Source organism: Cebidichthys violaceus, unplaced genomic scaffold (genome assembly GCF_023349555.1).
Source record: "Cebidichthys violaceus isolate CVI_PGR_0920_01 unplaced genomic scaffold, fCebVio1.0.p SCAF_175, whole genome shotgun sequence".
Taxonomy (NCBI): Eukaryota; Metazoa; Chordata; class Actinopteri; order Perciformes; family Stichaeidae; genus Cebidichthys; species Cebidichthys violaceus.
In genome coordinates, this window is record NW_027176346.1 from 51,529 (window position 1) to 71,597 (window position 20,069).

A 20,069-nucleotide genomic window follows, 5' to 3' on the forward strand; every position below is an offset into this window, starting at 1 on the left:
AAAATAACAGTATTATTATAAATAAGTATATTATAGGATTATATTAGTGATGCTTTGAATTTAATTACTTCATATACTGCTGGGTAGCTTGTGAATATCCCCCAGGGGAATCTAAATCTATAATATTACATAATTCATTTAAAAAGGGAAATATTTCCTCTGAGATGTAGTGGAAGTACAAGCAGCAGCAAATGGTACTATAGTACAGTACTTGAGCTAATGTACATAGTTATTCCCACCACTACATTCCGTAGTGTGCTTTGGAAACAGAATATAGTACAACAGAAGTCTAAATGAGGGCTGAATTTAGAAAAGAAAGCAGCGAAAAGGAGAACATTATAGGACTGACAGGAAGAAGAGATCTACTGTTCGTGTGGTATCAGTAAGGAAGGAAGAAGCAGACGCACAAGGCCACCAATTAGTGTACGGCTGGACACTATTATAACGATAACAGGTTACAGAGATGTCTTCGTGGCTGGTGCCTACCTCAGAGTGGCTGTAGGAGAGGATCAGCTTGTCGTTGACCGTCACCGTTTTCCTCTTCGTCAGCGCCTCCACCAGCAGCTCCTCTTTAACCTGAGAGGGAACCCACACAGGTTAATGCTGACAGTCACAGACAACTAAAGAATGGAGTCACAAAGAAAGAAACGCATACGTTACCTTCAGCAGGTCAGACAGCGTAGCCAGGACCTCCGGTGGTCCCACATCCAAACCCTCGTCTCGGCCAGTCGACCTCCTCCTGTAGGTCACGTTGCCCAGATACAAGATGGCCGAAAGCACTGAAAAGATCCTGCAACACAGTCACCAAAATTGCGTAAGCCGAAAGTGACAATACAGTCATATGACACATGCAGGAACACTGCTTCACATGCTGTTCTTTAGTTTTATTTATTTACATTACATTACATTACGGTCATTTAGCAGACGCTTGTATCCAAAGCGACTTACAATTCAGTATCTATCTACACACCGTAGACGCAGCTACGGGAGCAATTTTGGGGTTAAGTGTCTTGCTCACAGACACATGGAGCAGGAGCCGGGGATCGAACCGCCAAGCCTCTGATTGAAAGGCGGCCCTGCTCTCCACTTAGCCACGGTCACCCACATAACTAGTTCAATAACTAGTAAACAGAATAGAAGCATTGTATGGGGCTGCATCCGCACACTGTTTCTAATAAACGGATACATTAGCCAATTAGATGCAGCTATTATTGCGCTGTTGGTGCTCTAAACAGTCTCTTTGTTGTCATTTATATTTTTTGGTAATGTGAGTCAACGCTCAGACCAAAATAACCTCCGTTTTCAGGATTAAGTGGAAAAACGCTTAAGGGTAGATTTGCAACACAATCCCTTCAACATGTCTGGAAGAACATTATGTCTCTTTTCTGCATTACGCATAACATATGAACATGATTCACTTACTGTTTCTTTGTGGCAGGAAGGAAGCCAACCATCTCCATTGCCTGCTGCAGCCTTTCAAAGTCATGTCGTAGGTCTTCCTCATCTTCTATCTTGAAGTTTTGCTACAATACAAGATGTACAGTTAGTGGGGGTGCATAGCAATGAGAGCACAGCATGGACAGACAGGTGAAGGAAAGAGGTAAATGAAGAGGAGGGGGAGGAATAAAAAACGAGTGTGAGAACAAAGACTGCTTCATTAAGATGCAGTGCACATTTGCGCAGTAAGCTGGAAGTGTATACAGCAGCTTATTCAGAAGCTCGACAGTCTTCGTGAATACAGGGCCAGCTCCAAGTGAATTACAGTGTTTCCTTAAAGGTCTAATCACCCACAACAACAGGTTATACTTCCTTAACCCAATTTGAAAGGTTATTTACAAAGGTTGAGCAGATGGAACAAGGTAGAATAGCAGTGAATGAAGCACTGTTTTATCTAATGTAAAGACAATAAACTTCTGGATGTAATGGGACAGGGGAGCAGTACTGTACCTGCTTGAGGTAGAAGTAGTCTTCAGGCGGCAGTAGCTTGAACTCCTTCCTCTCCTCCTCTGAAGCTCCCAACAACAGGTAGTAAAACACATGGTAGTTCCTGTAAAAACACACATCTTTCTTGAAGCCTGTACTACACACAAAACTGTACTCACACCAAGGGGGGGTGATAAACCAAAAGTGAGCACATTGTAAAAAGCTAATATAAAGAAGACAATGGCTGGATTGATATTAGTTTTCCACTCATGCTATCAGTAGGCAGGTTGGTGGATAGGCAACAAAGCGTTGTTGTAAACGTACACAGGAGTAATGAGTTTCCAAACGTATCAATAAGAAACAATTACATCATACAGTGGAGTCGCACCCTGACTAGACTGGCAAGATGCGCCGTCAACAGCAACTGTAGGCTCGGTAGTTAACACTACACTATGAGTATACGGATATGGCTGGCTTGTCAGTATACATTTTCTAAAACTAGCTGGGGAAAATCTGGACAGGAAACGTGAATGTGTAACGCTCTTCTCACTTACAACAGCTACAGTACATCTTATTACACAAGGCATCAACTGTTTAAGCTGAGCTGCTCAGTGACAGGTTCTGGTTTTAAAGACTAACCCCCATGAGTGCCTGTCTGTATCTTTATCAGTATGAATCTAAAAAAGACATTCTGAAACATGACTCGCGTAGTTAGAAAAGGCCTTCCTGTGTCGATAACAGTCGAATCAATACTACACTGTGGTTAAAGCGTTGCTGTATCTATGGTCACTATGGATAAGATTCTTATTGAAGTCAGGCTTGTCATTTGTTTCAGTGATGTAACAGTTTAACTGGGGCAGATCAAAAATCATTTTGACTCATTCATCAGTAATATAAACTACTTCAATGTAAAGGACAGTGGAGGATTTTCTCACTCCCCTATCACTCTGACTGCCCAAATATCTGTTAGCACATTAATCACACAAGTGGTCTAGTCACTAGTGAATGTCACAGTGAGTTTCAAAGGCTCGCCTGGCTTGAACTAAGAGTGAGCGACGAGTGAGGATAGGAAAGTGAAAGTTTTGTTTCCTGTTTGTATCTCTGTTTGTATGGCACAGTTAATCTTAACTCACTGAAGGTCACATCACCAAACTATTTCAATATGTTCTATCATTGATCCATTCAAAGTCCTACAAGGTGTCCAAACTGTCCACTTTAGATTCAAGTGGGTAAACTGATTAAGTTCACTATGGACACTAAGGCTAGTACATTACCAGGAACTTAGGTCACCAATATCACAATCTAGAGTGCCTGGATATTTGAGTAGACGTATGTGGGTGCGTAAGTGTTCAGGCAGATGGACATGCAAAGTCAAAGACCGGAGCCTTCGGCTGAACTTCATATCCGACAATCAGAGGCTTCTCATGTTTGTACAGAGGGCCCCATTAAGTTCAGTGGGGGTTAAGGGTCGAGACCCCTCCTGTCCCTCCTCACCTCTCGTTCTTCTCTCTGGAGACCAGACGAGACTTCTCCAGGAGATACTTCTCCACCACGGCCCTGCAAGACAGAGAGTACGACACGGAGGGAGGGGGGGGGGAGTAGAAGAAGACGAAGAAAAAAGGGAAGAAGAAAAACAATGAGGATGAATCACGTAACACAAAAGGTCACTTAGCTCTGTCCGTCTCAGTGTGTGTGTGTGTGTGTGTGTGTGTGTGTGTGTTTGTTTGTTTGTTTTCAGGTCATATGTGAAAGTGGGCTGGTAATAAAAAATGAGGGAAGGAGCAGGAGGGGAAGTGAGGACAGATGGTCGGAACAATCGAAGAGAGAACAAAGCGTCCAGATACGGTCAGAAGGATTGTAGCACATCACATAGCAACACACACACACACACACACACACACACACGCACACACACAGCCTTGGCATTAATCTATTTCATTTTATTGTATACTATAGATGAATATGGAGACTGAAAGGCTACTGCGGGGGTAGAGGTATGCTTTCAGACCACTGCAGTCATGAGATGTGCACTAAAAGCAGCGGTATTTACGCACCGCATCAGGCCAAGGCCATAAAGTTGTCTAAATCAGATTTTATAAGTAACAGTTGTTTTTTCTTTAGCCAGGCAAAAGCAACACTGACGCCAGTCCTCATGGCACACCAAGAATAGAGCCGTGCTGTGAGAAACACAGTTGACTATACGCGACTATAGAAAGCTTAACTGAGACCAGCTTCATAGATCTACTCCACATATCTGATAGTTTGAGTTCTGTTTCTCAGAATAGTCTGCACTGCAACTTCTACGCAAAAAAAAATTGACTTTAAAATGTTGCTGTGTGATTTGTTGTAGGTGTCAATGTCATGGTCACACCTGCAAACAATTTGAGCTCAAATATTAATTTTCATTCCCTTTTAAACACGCAAGGTCAAGATGTATGTAAAGAAGTATCAGATGATCTATGGACATCTATCTATAAAATACCCCAGAACTAGGCATCTGAACTGCTTGTAAACGTGTCCTGTATTTCAAATGTTTCTGTACATGTGGAGGTAATTTGATTCCGTGAACCTGTGTCACACCTCAACCCATTCCAGGAAGCATTCCAGAAAATGGAGCAGTTGTACTCATCGGCTCTCATATCTACATTATGACGTATGCCTGTTACAGTATGTTTGTAAACATATTTTCAGGGGAGTTCCGAACATTAAGGGCTACAGCAGGAGACAATATGTGAATGTGATAGCTCCCTAAAATGAGTCGTCGTCTGTTCATAGGAGCTGAACTAATGGAGAACAGCGTGCACCTGCAGGAATGTTGACAGGAGCCTCTTTTCAGAAAGCTACAGGCCAACATACTGGCTATACAGCACATCTATCAGCATGTCATACCAAAGAGTTAGAAAAGTCTCACAACAAATATCTAAAAATACATTCAGTACATGTTCATGCTCAGACATCTTTCACTGGCACACCGCCTCCCTTTTCATTTCATTGTTCTGCTCAGATCCCAGTGAGAGAGATTAGCCAGACAGAACCGACCCCCAAAGACTCAGAGAGAGAAAAACACCATCCCGTCTGTCAGTTAGTGGGTCCACTCAGAAGGCAGAGTGTAGCAGAACAGCAGCCTTCCCTTTGTTAATCTCTTCTATTGACTGTCTGAATGGCTGCCACTGGAGATGGAGAGATAGACAGGCAGCCTTTGTTAGGACTACAGAGCTGAGCTGTGATGTTGCTCCAATACTTACGATGACGGTGAACTACGGAAGGTGTTTTAGGTCGACTACATTTATGTTTTTTTAGTATTTCCTCGTCTAAGAGGGTTCACTTTGTCGAACAGAGGAGCATCAGCCAGCTAAAATCAACTCTACTGATTGGATTACAGACCTTTCTCCGGGTAAGCAATTCAATAGAGCATGATGCGACCGGGTGCCATTAGCAGATAATCAGGTTGGGGATGCCCACTTACTGTGGAGCTGAGCAGCTTTCGCCACAGGCATTTACATGTTTCAAATCAAATTCTATTTCTAGAATGAAACGCTTGCATCCACCCCAGTGTTAGGAATCTTATCCCATTAGCCTGTAGAGTGAATATTGTACATGACATGTTGTCTTTTTTTAAAGACACTGTATTGAGCAGCTGTTCCCTTCTCTTGATGAGGAAATGAGGAAGTGACACAGCTGACCAGACTCTGATACAGCTCCTGAACAGAGTCTGACTGCTGAGAGTTTCAGTACACACACACACACACACACACACACACACACACACACACACACACACACACACACACCAGAAAAAGAAAGAGCGAAGAGGAAGCTATCAGGCTATAGAGAAGTGGAAGACCCTGACGCACTACAGGAAGAGGATACAGAAACCATGGTTTACATGTCCCTGTATGGTGTTTCACTGCAGATTAAGATAACATGGCTCGATTAAACCTGGTCTGAGGCCTTGTTGAGAGTGGTTGGTTGCAAAAGAAGCGCACGCATGCACACGCACGCACACGCACGCACGCACACGCACGCACACGCACACGCACACGCACGTACGCACGTAACGTAACGTAACGTGCTGTTACTCACCCTCTGACTACTCCACTTTCCAGGTAATTCACCTGGATGAATTTACCAAAGCGGCTGGAGTTGTTGTTGTGAGCCGTCTTGGCATTCCCAAAGGCCTGACGGAGACAACAGAAGAAGACAGAAACACAAAGGATAAGTGTCAGATAAGAGTCAGGATATGAAGTCAAAAACAAAAAACATCAACGAACAACTCCTCAAGATTAATGCAACATCACTTTGGATGTGTTTCTTCAACGTTTCGTCAAATAAACCCATGAGTTAACTGGTTTATATGTAGAAGTTAACAATTCAAAAATGAGAAGGGAGCGGGATGACAGCTTACAATTTTGAACCAGAGAGTTGTGTCTGGAGACCAGATCATGCTTGATTTTAGGTTTCCAAGTCTTGACGGCTTGGCTGGCCGATTTTGTTGTAGCTGCACCCACCACTGTCCCCAAAAATGTTTTATTTCTTCCTGCTCCCTGTTGATGTTTTGAAACTCAACTGGGACCTCTGTTGAGTTTCAAACAGAGAGTATGTAGGTGCCAGCACATGTATCAGCACCCTTACTGAAGTCAACAACAATAATAACAAACTAGATAGTCAAGGGTTAAATCTCGTTTTTAAACAGCAGCTGAGATGGAAGACGGGGGGGGGGGGGGGTGTGTGTGTGTGTGTGTGTGTGTGTGTGTGTGTGTGTGTGTGTGTGTGTGTGTGTGTGTGTATATATATATATATATATATATATATATATATATATATATATGCGTGTTGGGGCCTTAGGAGGGCAAGCGTTTGCAACTCGTCCCCTCTTGCCCTCCTCTCACTCTCTTCCCATTCATCTCTTTCCTCCGTCAAGAACTTTCCCCCTGTCTGTGTGTGTGTGTGTGTGTGTGTGTGTGTGTCTGTGTGTGTGTGTGTGTGTGTGTGTGTGTGTGTGTGTGTGTGTGTGTGAAAGAGAAAGAGAGACAGAGAGCATAGGTCGGTGATGATAAATGAGGTTAGGACAGCAGGTCTTCTGTAGAGCAGTGTCAGAGACAGAAACAGAGAAGACGTGGGTTTCTCTCCAGGCTTCAGACTAACGCCAACCCAGCCAGGGGTCCGCAGAGCCCAGCTACCAGGACTCACTGAGGGGCCCCGTTCACTGCATTGATACGGTAACAGAATAGCACTCTCTTTTCATCATGATGCACATGCTCACATGGTTACAGATAGACACACACACACACACACACACACACACACACACACACACACACACACACACACACACACACACACACACACACACACACACACACAACAAAAGGCCACCGCAGGGGAAGTTGACTCAGTGCATGTTAAATAGGAGCCACATTGTATCTTCCAAAGCAGTTGCAGGGTGAATTTGATACAGTGGTGTTGAAGCCAATTGGACTTCGGGGGCACAAATACACACCTACAGGGTCTGATTGAGATTCCTTAGGATGAACCGTTGACCTAATTTAATTTATGCTGTTTCAGTAGACCTGGAAGTTTCTCTTTTTACTGATTTTGCGCTATCTTTGATTTTCAGTGCACTACAATTAGATATAAATTAGTTTTGAGACCTGGGGGGGGGGAGTATGTGGCAAGAGTTGTTGCCTGTTGATGGATAATGCAATAGATGCTCAGTTGTCTCTTATCTGTGACTAGAATTATACAGCCTCACCTAGACTTGCTCAGACAAGACTCTTACCCACCCACCCACTGGGCTCACACACCCACACTCTCGCTTTCTTTTCTTTTGTATGCGTGTGTGTGTGTGTGTGTGTGTGTGTGTGTGTGTGTGTGTGTGTGTGTGTGTGTACACAAATTCAACCAACTGAGTACTATGCCATCACTTCTGTTCCAGGTTTGAGAGTCAGCAAGTGTGTTTTGGCACTGATGCTCCAAAGTGTCTCACTGCTCAACACTGCCCACTGTGACCAGTACTGTTCTGATCACCCAGACTCCACAAACCTTGCAGCCAAGAGCACAAAAACCCTGGGAAATCTCTGCGAGGCCCAGGCCGCTGCACCATGGAGGGAATGCTAAACATGTCACTGCATCATTCGTATTCAAACTTGCCCATGAGCGGAACGATCCGATTGGCTGGAAGGCTCAGCAGGTATGGGGAAGCAGTCGGCTTCCCAAAACCATGTCCATGGAAAGGTCTAATATCTCTTTAAAACAGAGGTTGCTTTTAAGGGGTTTATGGAACGAAAAAAGAGGAAAGGGAGAGTGAGAGGTTTAGAAGAGAGAGAGAGAGAGAGAGACAGAAAGCAGAAGAGCTCAGCAATCTGCAGTGTGTACATGTCTGCATGTTGTGGGTCTGCATATCCACTGATCGTTTCATGACGTACAATTCTGTCTTAACTGATTCCCCTCTGTGGTGAGCCGGCTTCTCTGGCAACCCACTCCCCTGTAGATTTCCACTTCAACAGAACCAGACTTTGCCGAATGAAGTCTCACATCCCCACTCACTCACTCACTCACTCACTCACACACACTTCTCCTTACAAACTAAACTAGGGGAGTGTCCCTAAACAGTGCAGTTTATGACTTGTTTGTCTCAACAAGCAAGTGGGGCAGAGACGAAAGCATAAGTAACGTAATTATGTTTGGTCTTGTGTAAATCTGCAAACAAATAAATAAAAAAAATCTGTGGAAACGGTTTGATGTTGTTTACAAGATTAGATGTTCATGGAAAAAACTGATTAGATGTGCTGTTGACTCCTCGGACACAACTTTCTACACTCAGAGCTGTCACTTCTGTGTTGATCTGACAGCCTTAGAGTATTAAAGTATTGTTTGTTTAATTTCAACATAACTCCAAAACCGAGAGAAAAAAGAAAAACTCCTTTTGTAATCAGTAAAAACGTACAGCTGGTGCTTGGGTGCTAGACCTTATTGCGATGACACTGAGGCACTGCAGCATCCTTTATAGTGAGCTGCTCAAAAGAGCTTCAGTTTAACGTTTCCACAGGCGCTGCCAAGGCCCGACACCGACACCTCACTACAGCACACACTCACAAAGGGAGTCTAAATAGACCAACCGTCACAGAGAGAGTTCCCACATACACCGAGGGCAACGGCAGGCACTCGTGCAAACATTCATCAAACTTCACTTCACTCAGCTGCAGACAAATATATTAATCATGTTCTTTCAGCCCAATTCAAGTTGATATACTTCTCAATTACAGATAAACTGGAGAACCAAGCAACAAGGTTATGAACTGTAAAATCACTGTTAGCTGCAATATTGGGACAAACCACCAATGTTGCTTAGTGGCAAAATAATCACTGTTTGTTGTCCTGAATGTGAAAAAAAAAAAGCTTTGGTAAGAGCACATGATGTTGGCAGTGATAGAATGCAACCGCGTCTCTACACAGTTCCTCCTCTATGCTCGGCTGTGCTTCAAGCCGCCACTTTATCCCACCGAATACACTTAAACCCGCCGAGCTTAACTCAACCGAGTCGTTCACAAAGAATGGATTCTTTGACGTACAATAACGTCGTCAATAGCGCTCAGAGGGGCTGCTGCTTCCTTTCAATAAACGCCGAATGTTCCAGTGAATGTGGTTATACTGAACTGCATGAAGGTCAGAAACAAATAATACTTCTAAATGCTCTGTCTTAAGGGAAATGACTTGCAGGGTGTAGAGAAACTGGATGACACTTTCACACCGCCAATGATTTGCATACTCATCGAGCATTTTGCCAAATATTTACTCGTTCTATTGTCAGAAATGTGTGATTCACGGCTTTTCTCTGTTATACATCGTTTTAAATTCAAAATCTTTTTTGTTTTGGACTGTTGGCTGGACAAAACAAGCATGATGATGTTACTTTGGACATTTTGTACTACTTTATACTCAACAGATTGATGACAATTTTTAGCTGCAGCCCTAATTAATTAAAGATTTACATATAAAAGACAGTAAATGATGACATTCATTAAATACAATAAAGCTTGTATGAATAGTATTAGGCCCGTTATCACATGACAGCTACACAGCAGAAAATCAACTACAGTGGAAAATAAACTAACTTGTCTTGGATGCCAGCATAGTGGAAATAAAGCAGCAGAATGATTTTAAAAGATTGCTTCAGTATGCAGCGATTGATTGTAATAGATGGTTGTTATTAGCAAAGGTTGAAAAACAGATCAGACACTTCCATGCACTAACTTTGATTTAAATGCTACGCTTAACTGTACAGACGATCAACAGAATATTGTCAACGCCTCATGGAGAAGGACCAATTCTGAAGAACAAACCCAAAATTCAGTTTTGTAATACATTTCTTACATGTCTATAGTTTACGGTCAGTCTAACAATACTGATACAAACATAGAAGCAAATATTAACTGAATTGACAAACAAGAACAGTTGCCGCATACAGACATGGTTATGAGGGAATCATTTTGTACAGTGCAGATCACAATCCATGTTGAGCACAGTAGCAAACCTGAGCATATGGCCTACTTTGTGATTTATTCAACTAGTGCAAGAGTTTCAGCAATCCTCATTTTTAAGACGTGTTTAGTCTGAACATCACAAACCACACAGGCGTTTCAACATCAAGAGTATACATCATGTGCGGTGTCACAACTGATAACTGACTCCACTACTGCACATAAGGCTGCAATATGCAATGGCAACATGAACTACGCAACTGTCCACTAATAAAGTCTGTCAAATTATAACCTTTCTGCTGCATTTAGTTGTAACTGTTAAGCTTTTTGTGTTTGACATGCGTCTAAAATTACTGGCATTTGCAATTTTACAATACATTTAGCCCTATATGTGACCTTGGCACTCGGTATGTTACACAACGACTCCGTCACAGAGACTTCTCAGTGCAAACCAAATGGTGGGAAAGACAAAGTTTTTTGCCTATTGTCCGGTAGCAGTTTGCATCTTAAAAACTGAAAAAGGCATTTATGTGATCTCAAAAGTTTTGTCTGTCTGGAATGAGAACATCTTTGCTTGGGCAAAACCAACATTTAAATAGAGTTTTATGAAACGTCTAAATTATTGGTCTACCTCCCTGTATGCATACATAATACAAGGTAAAGTAATGAAGATGTCTGAGGTAAGAGGTTGGAAAAGTTAGAATAAAGTGTTCTAGCACCAGTTCTGCTCCTCTTGTGGTCTGGTGTTTTACCAGATTGGAGTCATTTCAAGCAGCTCCACCCATGTCTAGATGGGTACCACATCAAACCTCAGCTTGTGGTGTGGTCAGAGGACCATGAATAGACCCTGAAGTGGCCTGGGGGCATGCTGCTACATGTCAGCTGTATTTGGCCTGTAAGGAACAGCATATTCCACTCTTCAATATGATTCTGACCAGTGTGATTACAGTAAGGCCTTTGTATATTGTGTGTGTGTGTGTGTGTGTGTGTGTGTGTGTGTGTGTGTGTGTGTGTGTGTGTGTGTGTGTGTGTGTGTGTGTGTGTGTAATGAATGGCATGTGTGCATGACACAGTGACTCAAACTCAGTAATGCCAGCTTTTCCCAGACTCATACACAATGCCTCCCAGCCTGACCAAATATAGAGGAATAAAGAGGTGCAACCAATATGTAAAGAGATAAACAATGGCTCAGCAGACAGAATGGTCAGCTACACTCCTCTGCACTTCCTGAAAAACAATACAATACTTTAGTGTATCCACACCCCTCAAAGCCCTAAGCTAACAGCAGAGAGAACCGCTGCTGCTACTTCCTGTGTCGTAGCTACTTCCTGTTAAAAAAAGGTTCCGGATGATAGGAACTTCCTGTCTGAAGTGGTGAGACAAAGTGGCATGGAGGAGGCTGGGGACTTAGAGGAGTTAAACCGGAATCTGCAACAACTAGGAGGCTTTAATTAAAAGGCTTTGTATTATCTCACGTCTGGACATGATTTTCTCTTCACATACTAAATTGATAACATCAATAAAATCAACTTTCTATCAAAAGCTTTTAATGTTTACATTCATCTTTGGAGGATCCTGAAACTTTATGTCAAGCTTTTATCACAAACTATTTGACTGACAATACACTACTTTCTTATAATGCAATTAATGATATGCTGCTCAAATGTTAACCCCGTTATTAAAGTTACTGTGAGGAACTTTTTACGGGTGAAGTATCTGGTTAACCTGGTTAAGTTGTGAACTTGTTAAGTTACTGGTTAAGTTGTCAACTTGTTAAGTTACTGCTTAAGTTGTGAACTTGTTAAGTTACATACAGCATGGATGGTGCTTCATATGACTTATTGAATGTAGTATTTATAAAAAATAAAAAAAGAAGTAAATATTAGTTTAACAGTCTTCTGATAAATACACGTGGATGAGAAAAACGTGATCCGTACTTCCCTATGATTAACAAATAACTCCAACATATTGCCTGCAATGTTTCACCCACCTCTCTACAGCGGAGGAGGGCCCAGAGACGTTAATAAATAGGCTCAACGACTGGCAAAAGAACAGGGAAACCAAAAGAACCTCACAACAGAGGATCAACTCGTTGGACCAGTTCATAAACGACACATTCATTCAGAGCCGGTGAGCTGTTCTGCAGGCACAAGTCTTATGTGTTCAAACTGCAGAAAGAATTAACCACAATCTCTCCTTTACCGGCATTATCTTCAAGACAAAAGGAGGAAAATTCATAAAGGAGAATACAATACAATATAGAATAGAAAAGTGGTACAATGAACTAAAGTAGGACAGCGGCTTTCCCACATGGTTTCAGGTTGGGGCCATTCAATCTGCCAGCAACACAGCAGTCAGTTCAGCACTATAAACGATGACCTCATCGCCTCAAAATGTGTGACCCAGGTCTGAAGACCTCCACTGTAGCTTGAGGACACACACACACACACACACACACACACACACACACACACACACACACACACACACACACACACACACACACACACACACACACACACACACACACACTCCACCAATGTGAAAAAAAAAAAAAAATCCCCAATAAAACCTTATTTTTCAAAGAAGAAATGTCTTAATTTTGCTATACGTCTCTATAAATAGCATTCTACACTCCATATATAAGGCCTTGAATGGAACTTATCAGGAAGAAACCACCAGAGGTAGACTGTGTGAAGAGAAACTGCAGGGAGCATCATTTCAAAAGGTGCTATAGCTTCTGAAGTGTTTTTATTTAAATGTCAGCCATCTTATGAGCTTCTGCTTAAATTGGCGAGTGTCGTCAAAACAGAATATTTTCACAGAAGAGACTCGGAGGGTCTCTAAGCAGGTAACGTTTACTGCAACTACCTTTGCTTATGCTTTAACTGTTCTGGGTAAAATGCAAATTTAGTAATTTGCAAAAAATTCACTACCAAGATGATTGACTGACAAATGGAATCAGACCTCCACTTCCTCTACCGACCAGGACAGCAAGGACCAAACCCGTCTCCACTGTCCTGGCCTCTGCAACCACAACGCTGGACCAGGCTAACACACACACACACACACACACACACACACACACACACACACACACACACACACACACACACACACACACACACACACACACACACACACACACACACACACACACACACACACACACACTGAACAGCAGAGTGGCAGTGTGTTTGCCAAAGGGACCAGATCTCTGCTGATGGAGGGGAAAATCTCACCCCCCCACTTTTCTCAATCAGCCGCCTGGAACCAAAGACTGACAGACTGATGCACATCAAGGGACCAACGCTGCACTTATTCAAATACATCTTAAAGCAGCAGTAGTTCTGGGTGAAGGCTCCAGTACTGAGTCAGAGGGTCTGGAGACAGATAGATGGATGCACCGTGCCTGCAAGTTACTGTGGCTGCCCACCATGTATTCTTTCCTATAGCTTGTGGCCAGTTCTATTTAATGTTGTTCTGCTCCATAGCATTGTGTGTTCCACTGAACTGAGTTTCACTTTTTAGCACCGTTTGGTACTTTGAATAATCTGCATTCCACATACAGCTTTTCTGGCTAAAGGTCTATTTTTGGGCCACATTATTGCGAAATAATGAAAAATGTGGAGAGCAGATTTACTTCCAGAGAAAACGCTGCAATTAATTGGTTCCCAACACTAAGAAGGACCATTAAACTGAAACCCAGTGCTGGGATTTCTGTGTTTTTATCTCCATTGTATTCAGATTATTGTGCAGAGATTTGGGCCGAGATGTGCGGTCTGATATCTACTCTGCAGCCTCAAGCACAACTTCATTTAATCTTTTTTCCATCTCTTGTCCCATCTGAAATCACAAACATACATCCAGATTATATCAGGAAACACTCAAGCATAATATGACCCAGGGTCACACGCACACACTTTCATGCCACCCAGTTCAACACACACACACACACACACACACACACACACACACACACACACACACACACACACACACACACACACACACACACACACACACACACACACACACACACACACCATGATATGCACATAGCATTATGGTTTATCCATTAGAGCTGGACTTGCAGGGCAGACTAATGATCCACAGCGTTGAACATTTGCATCATAAGTAGAGTTAAACTTCCATTGATGGAGGTCTACACTGCGATGCACAATGTGAACACTCGACCCTCTTGCTTATGAGCGAGCATGAGAGTGGGAGTGATGTGGACGCTGAAAATGACTTTGCAGTAATCACCCGGCTTGAGGTCTGACCAGAGGTAAATTCTTCCATATGTGAAAGTGGAGAACAATCCGTTTCTAATTACAGGAACGAAAAATAAACAAAATGAAGTCAACTCTGTTCTTTGCCATGTAGCAAAAGGATTAAACTCAAAAACAATACTGTGTCATAACTCATCTTTCATGATACAAGCATTTTTTTTGTTCAACAAAGTAAAAGCTAACAGATGTCTACTTGTCTGCATGTTTTGGTTTGTGCCTCTTTTGTTGCATCGAGCCCTGGATATTTAACCTTCTGCTGCATAAAGATACTCAGCAGTGACAACAGACTTCACTCCCTGGTGGCGCCACATACAGTATCTGTTTCGAAAATGCATAATTATTCAGGTTACTCACTTCCCAAAACAAAAGTTCAAGTCAAAACTGCTGATAGGACAGGGCAAATAAAAATGAGTAAATAAGTATGCAATTTGAAACACATTTTGAATGCAAATGTTGGAGAGAGGAAATGTGTGTATTCTGGTGGTGTGTTTGGTCTGATTAGCGCTGCCTTTTCCTGTGTATCAGTGAGGCAGTTGCTCACTCGGGTTAGTCAGAAAACTAAGCAAGGGAGACACTCGGTCTCTTCAAAGTCCATGTGACTCAGTTAGACAGACAGCTGGTTGGTCCAGAAACGGGCCTGAATGCTGTGCACAATTAGTAGAGTTTTGTATCAGTTTGGTTGTAGTTTTGATGCATTGTGTCCCGTCAGCGGTTGCAGAGAGCAAGTCAGTACAAGCACTTCATTTCTCACAGACCAGAAAGCAGGAAGAAGAGCAGTCACCTGACCGAAACGGCAACAAAGAAATATCAGCTTTTGTTCACAAAAAAAACGCACCAAATGAAAATTATGCTGTTCATATTCTAATAGTCAAAAACAGAACTTGTGATGTTACGCAATCAGTTCCCCGAAGAGAGCAAGATTGCGTTTTAAAACTAGGTGGAGATAGAAAACAAACAAACCGCACTATCTTCACTAGATTCCCACAGCATTTTCAAAAGTCAAGGGGCCACATGACGGGTTAATAAAGCAACTTACATCCTCTTTTTCATTTCTTCTTTCTGGGTAGACAATAGTCTTTATGTTAAAGTCTTCGACACTGCACACAGACGACCATATGTCTCATCGGGTCAGCCCACGCAGGGAAGTGCAATTGGGTCACAGCCTGAAAATACATTTGCTCGGTACTGCATGGGTCCCCATACTTTCATGGGATGTTTTTGTCATTCATAACCACTGAACTAGAGATAATTATTGTCCAACAAAATATTCTCTAAAATATAACCCAGTGTATGTTGCATCCTCTACTTGTGTGTGTGTGTGTGTGTGTTTGTGCTTCAGCATGCCATAGCAACATGATGAGTCACCTTTGAGAAAGCAATGTCATAGGTGCATATCACTTTTTTTTTTTTTTTAAAGATGGAAGCATTTCACACTTGACTGAGGACAGTGCAGAAGTGTGAATTGTTATGGCAGATCATTTGTGATATGAAATGATTTTCATGTGCCTGATGAGACAGAGAAGCTCAGAGACTAATGCTGATTTGACAGACTCACCTGTTTGAACAACACAATCTACAGTGTTTCACTAAGCTGTGTCTAAGAGCAACAGCGGGTTACACTAGGTTAACTATTACCTCCATTTTTTAGAGAAATGAAACTCAACATGAGGTGGTTGTCAGCGAAAGTGACTAGTGGAATACACACAGGACAGAAAAACTTGCTGTCACAGATGTTGACATCTTACCTCCAGAACCGGTCCAGCTCCCAGTATGGTCCTCTCCACCCCGCTGGCATAGCCCTTCTGGCTGAGCGCAGTCAGACAGTGGATCAGGAAGTTGGTGCTCTGGGTCTTGCCTGAGCCACTTTCCCCAGAGATGACGATGCACTGGTTGACCCTCTTCCTGAGCATAGCATAGTAAGCCACGTCCGCAATAGCGAAAATATGAGGCTCCAGTTTGCCCAGCTGGTGGTTCTCGTACATCTTGACGTACTTGGGGTTGTAGATGGGCAGGAACTTGAAGGGGTTGATGGCTATGAGGATGCTGCCTGCGTAGGTGTAGATCTTTTTCTTGTAAAAGCGCGTGCGCAGGTTGTTTAGTATGCTGTCCTCATTGAGGACGGGGAGGTTGCAGAGGTCTGCAAAGTCGTCCTGTGGAGGAGGAAGGAAGCCCCTGGCTGCTAGCTGGGCCTCCTGCTCCTTAGTCACAGGTGGGAGGTGGACATAATGAATAGTGCCATCATGGTTCCTCTCCTGGATCAGAGAAAGGAAAAGAAAAAAAGAAATAACTTACACAGTTAGTAGTAATATTCTGGGCTGCTGAACTTTTAAAAACCAGAACCACATATTTTTCCATAATTTTTGTGTAACCTGTTATTTAGGTTGACTACTTGTTTTTTGATCTCACTGAAAATGGCAACAAAAGAGGAAGCAAGAGCAGAAGTAGACAGGATGTGATAGTCAGACGGTGGGAGGACTTTTCCTAGCGGCCCACTGAGTCTGACTGCAGAGTGAACTCTACCTGTAGTAAGAAGTAAAAGCCGAGGCTTCGGGGGTGTTGCTCCTGGGCTTTCCGAGGCCACAGCAGAAACCTCTGTGCCGGCAGGTCTCCGGCCTCCAACACCCACTCCTCCCCGCCACACTCCTTCACCTCGGCCAGCACATACATGCGGCCGGGGTCCAGCCCGAGAGTCGTGGCAGCGTCTGAGATCACGGAGGCTGCGGTTGCATCCTTCTGCACTCTGATGAGGAGAAGAAAGGAATGCTAATTAATGCTAGTTTACAGTAGTTCCTCTACTTACATTATTTCAACAACATCATAGCTAAACATAAACTGTTGATGCTAAATGGTCGCAATGCTGTGGCACACTCACCTGAGGTTGCAGCAGGTGGTTGACTGGGCAGCCAACCGTGGGTAGATCTGCAGCAGGTATGAGCGGCCATCTTGATCGTTATTAGGGCTAGCTGGCCCGCCTCCCCCCCCTCCTCCACCTGCATTCGTTGCCATGGTGGCAGCGCCATCTCTGACACTCATCCTGGGCCAGGGGGAGTGGCCTCAGCATGCCGCACCCACTGCTTCCCTCTCACCACGCAGCACCTGAAAATGAGCGGTTGATTGATCAGTGACACGTCATTATTTACACTTCATACATCCACATATGTCCATACTGACACTGGACCATGATAAAACGAGGCTGTCCGAGGCCTCAGCAGAAACCTGTGTAGTTACAACATTTGGGATGAAAGAGAGAGGAGTGACACTCACGCCAACAATTAGCTATTCTATTCCAATAAACACTCAGCACTGGTGTAAAGCCAGTAGAAAGAGACAGTGAACCAATATAAGCATTGCAGCTTTCTAAAAGCCTAAAAATTGCGTAATTGCAGCTCGAAGCAAGCATTTTAATTAAAATCCCCCCCCAAAAAAGTCTTAAACCACATGGGAAGCTCATGCTTGTTATTTGACCCTCTGAATGTAACATTCTGGACTTAATGTAACTCTGCTACAGAGATGTGTCTTAGATTAGCCTAGAAAAAAGGTCCATACAGGGTATATAACAGTTTGATAGGACACAGGCCTTAAATTAACAACAGATCATCTGGAAGGTCTGTGTCCTGTTATTTACTTGCCTAAACTTCTTTCTTTGTAATCAGTGGTTCATCGTAAAAAGATGTTAAAAATCTGTAGACTACAAAAGAGTGACGTAGCCAAATCTACATATTATTCCCTTATTCCAAATGTTTACCAATCACCACTGAAATATTTTAAATATATAAGATAAATTAGAAAAGAAATCACAAACTGAAACAACAGAACTAACTTTAAGGCAACCTTCAAGATATTTTGATTCCATGATATTTGACTGAGAGAAAACTAATGGTTAAAGAAAGAGAATGTAACTAGTTTCCTATTTGTGGTTTTATCTAAAAATACAGTTCAGTCATCAGAGCAGTAGTCAACTAAATGAAGAGAGGAATATTCTTCCTATTGCTCTAGAAAGAACATGAGCCTGGGTACAGGGCTCAGACGTGTGCATTAGCGGTGACTGAAATGTAATAACACTGCAGTGCATTATCACATCACATATAAATAACGTTGCCACTGAAACTTTACCGTAAGTTGCAGCTGCAGAAGCTTCACAGAAATTGAACCCTTCCGCTCAACGATAGCAACCAAGACGCAAAAATAGAAAACACGTAAACCACAAAAGGTGTGACGTCTGCATCGACACCGACAGTGATGTGTGACGTAGAACTTTTGACCACAACAGCTCATCTCTCAATCAATGGATAACTCAATTATCTCAGCCTGGCAATGTCCCAACACAAAAAGACTTAAATCACAGAGCGCTGAGCGGGCCGTTAACTGAGAACAAAGGATATCACTGACTTCCTTGAAGATGTACCAGGCTCTTTTATGAACCAAACCTCAACAAACTAAAAGGGGGAAGGAGAAACTTCCTACTGATGAACCACATGACTGGGTTCCATGCCATTAAACTCACAGGAGTCAATGAGGTCGGGCACAAAATCCTTTTGAACCCTTTCATGCAACTGCAACAGGGTTTAAAGCAAGAGTTTGGCAACAGAGGGTGCAAACCAATCACAGTATTTCTTCTTGACTGTGTATTACTCAGTAAAATCAGCTGATGTGGTTTTTAGCCTTGCTCAACATGTGACTATTTCCACTGTAAGGTATGAGCAGTCGTTACCAGTATTAGCAAGGTTTTATTACAAAAGCTCAAATACAAAAGATTCAAACACAGCGTTAACATGCTGCTCTGTAAAAGTTGACTTCACAGCATGTTGACTTTCTACTGACGTCACACGGCCTTTAGTTCTCGTTTCAAAGAAAACCAAACTTTAAATACTAATCTATAACTCTTCCATAACTACACACATAGCTATCTGCAACGTGCACACAGAGGAAAGAGAACAGTCGGGTTCATACATGTACGGGGAGCAGTTTTCTTTACAGTACTAAGTGTTGGTACAAAACCATAAGGCTAACACTACTCTGTAATTAGCGCTCAAATCATTGTACAGTCATACGTCGTACAACTGCAAGTTAACGTTACTCCACGCCCAGATGACTGACGGTGTGTTGCTGCGGTTACTTTACCAGACTGACATGATGGCAGCTTCACATCAAAGCTGATAACATGAATGATTCATTTAAAAAGGCAACTCTTTGACGTAATGCTGAGGTATTTCATGCACACTAATATACCACCATTATTCCAAATATGACAATATATCGAATATGAGATGGGGCTTGTAAACAGCATATTATTTTTTGGTGCATGTAAACGTAGTTATCATAACATCCATCTGGATCAAAGACAGTAAATATGATCCAGGTTAAGGCTGTCTGT

General features: G+C 42.7%; 1 protein-coding gene across 5 annotated transcripts in view; it reads right to left on the reverse strand.

The window, feature by feature from the left end:
• Positions 1–20,069, reverse strand: part of LOC137874220 (myosin IXB) — a 51,590-nt gene that overhangs the window by 16,620 nt on the left and 14,901 nt on the right. For all 5 annotated transcript variants that reach the window (XM_068712818.1, XM_068712817.1, XM_068712816.1 and 2 more), the window contains exons 2-10: positions 17,568–17,791; positions 17,216–17,435; positions 16,441–16,947; positions 6,007–6,101; positions 3,418–3,480; positions 1,948–2,047; positions 1,423–1,523; positions 661–790; positions 487–576 (exon numbers count right to left, since the gene is read on the reverse strand). In XM_068712818.1, the coding sequence (XP_068568919.1) occupies positions 487–576; positions 661–790; positions 1,423–1,523; positions 1,948–2,047; positions 3,418–3,480; positions 6,007–6,101; positions 16,441–16,947; positions 17,216–17,435; positions 17,568–17,728 (1,467 nt within the window). In that variant the 5' untranslated portion in view covers positions 17,729–17,791. The remainder of the gene's footprint in view (positions 1–486; positions 577–660; positions 791–1,422; positions 1,524–1,947; positions 2,048–3,417; positions 3,481–6,006; positions 6,102–16,440; positions 16,948–17,215; positions 17,436–17,567; positions 17,792–20,069) is intronic.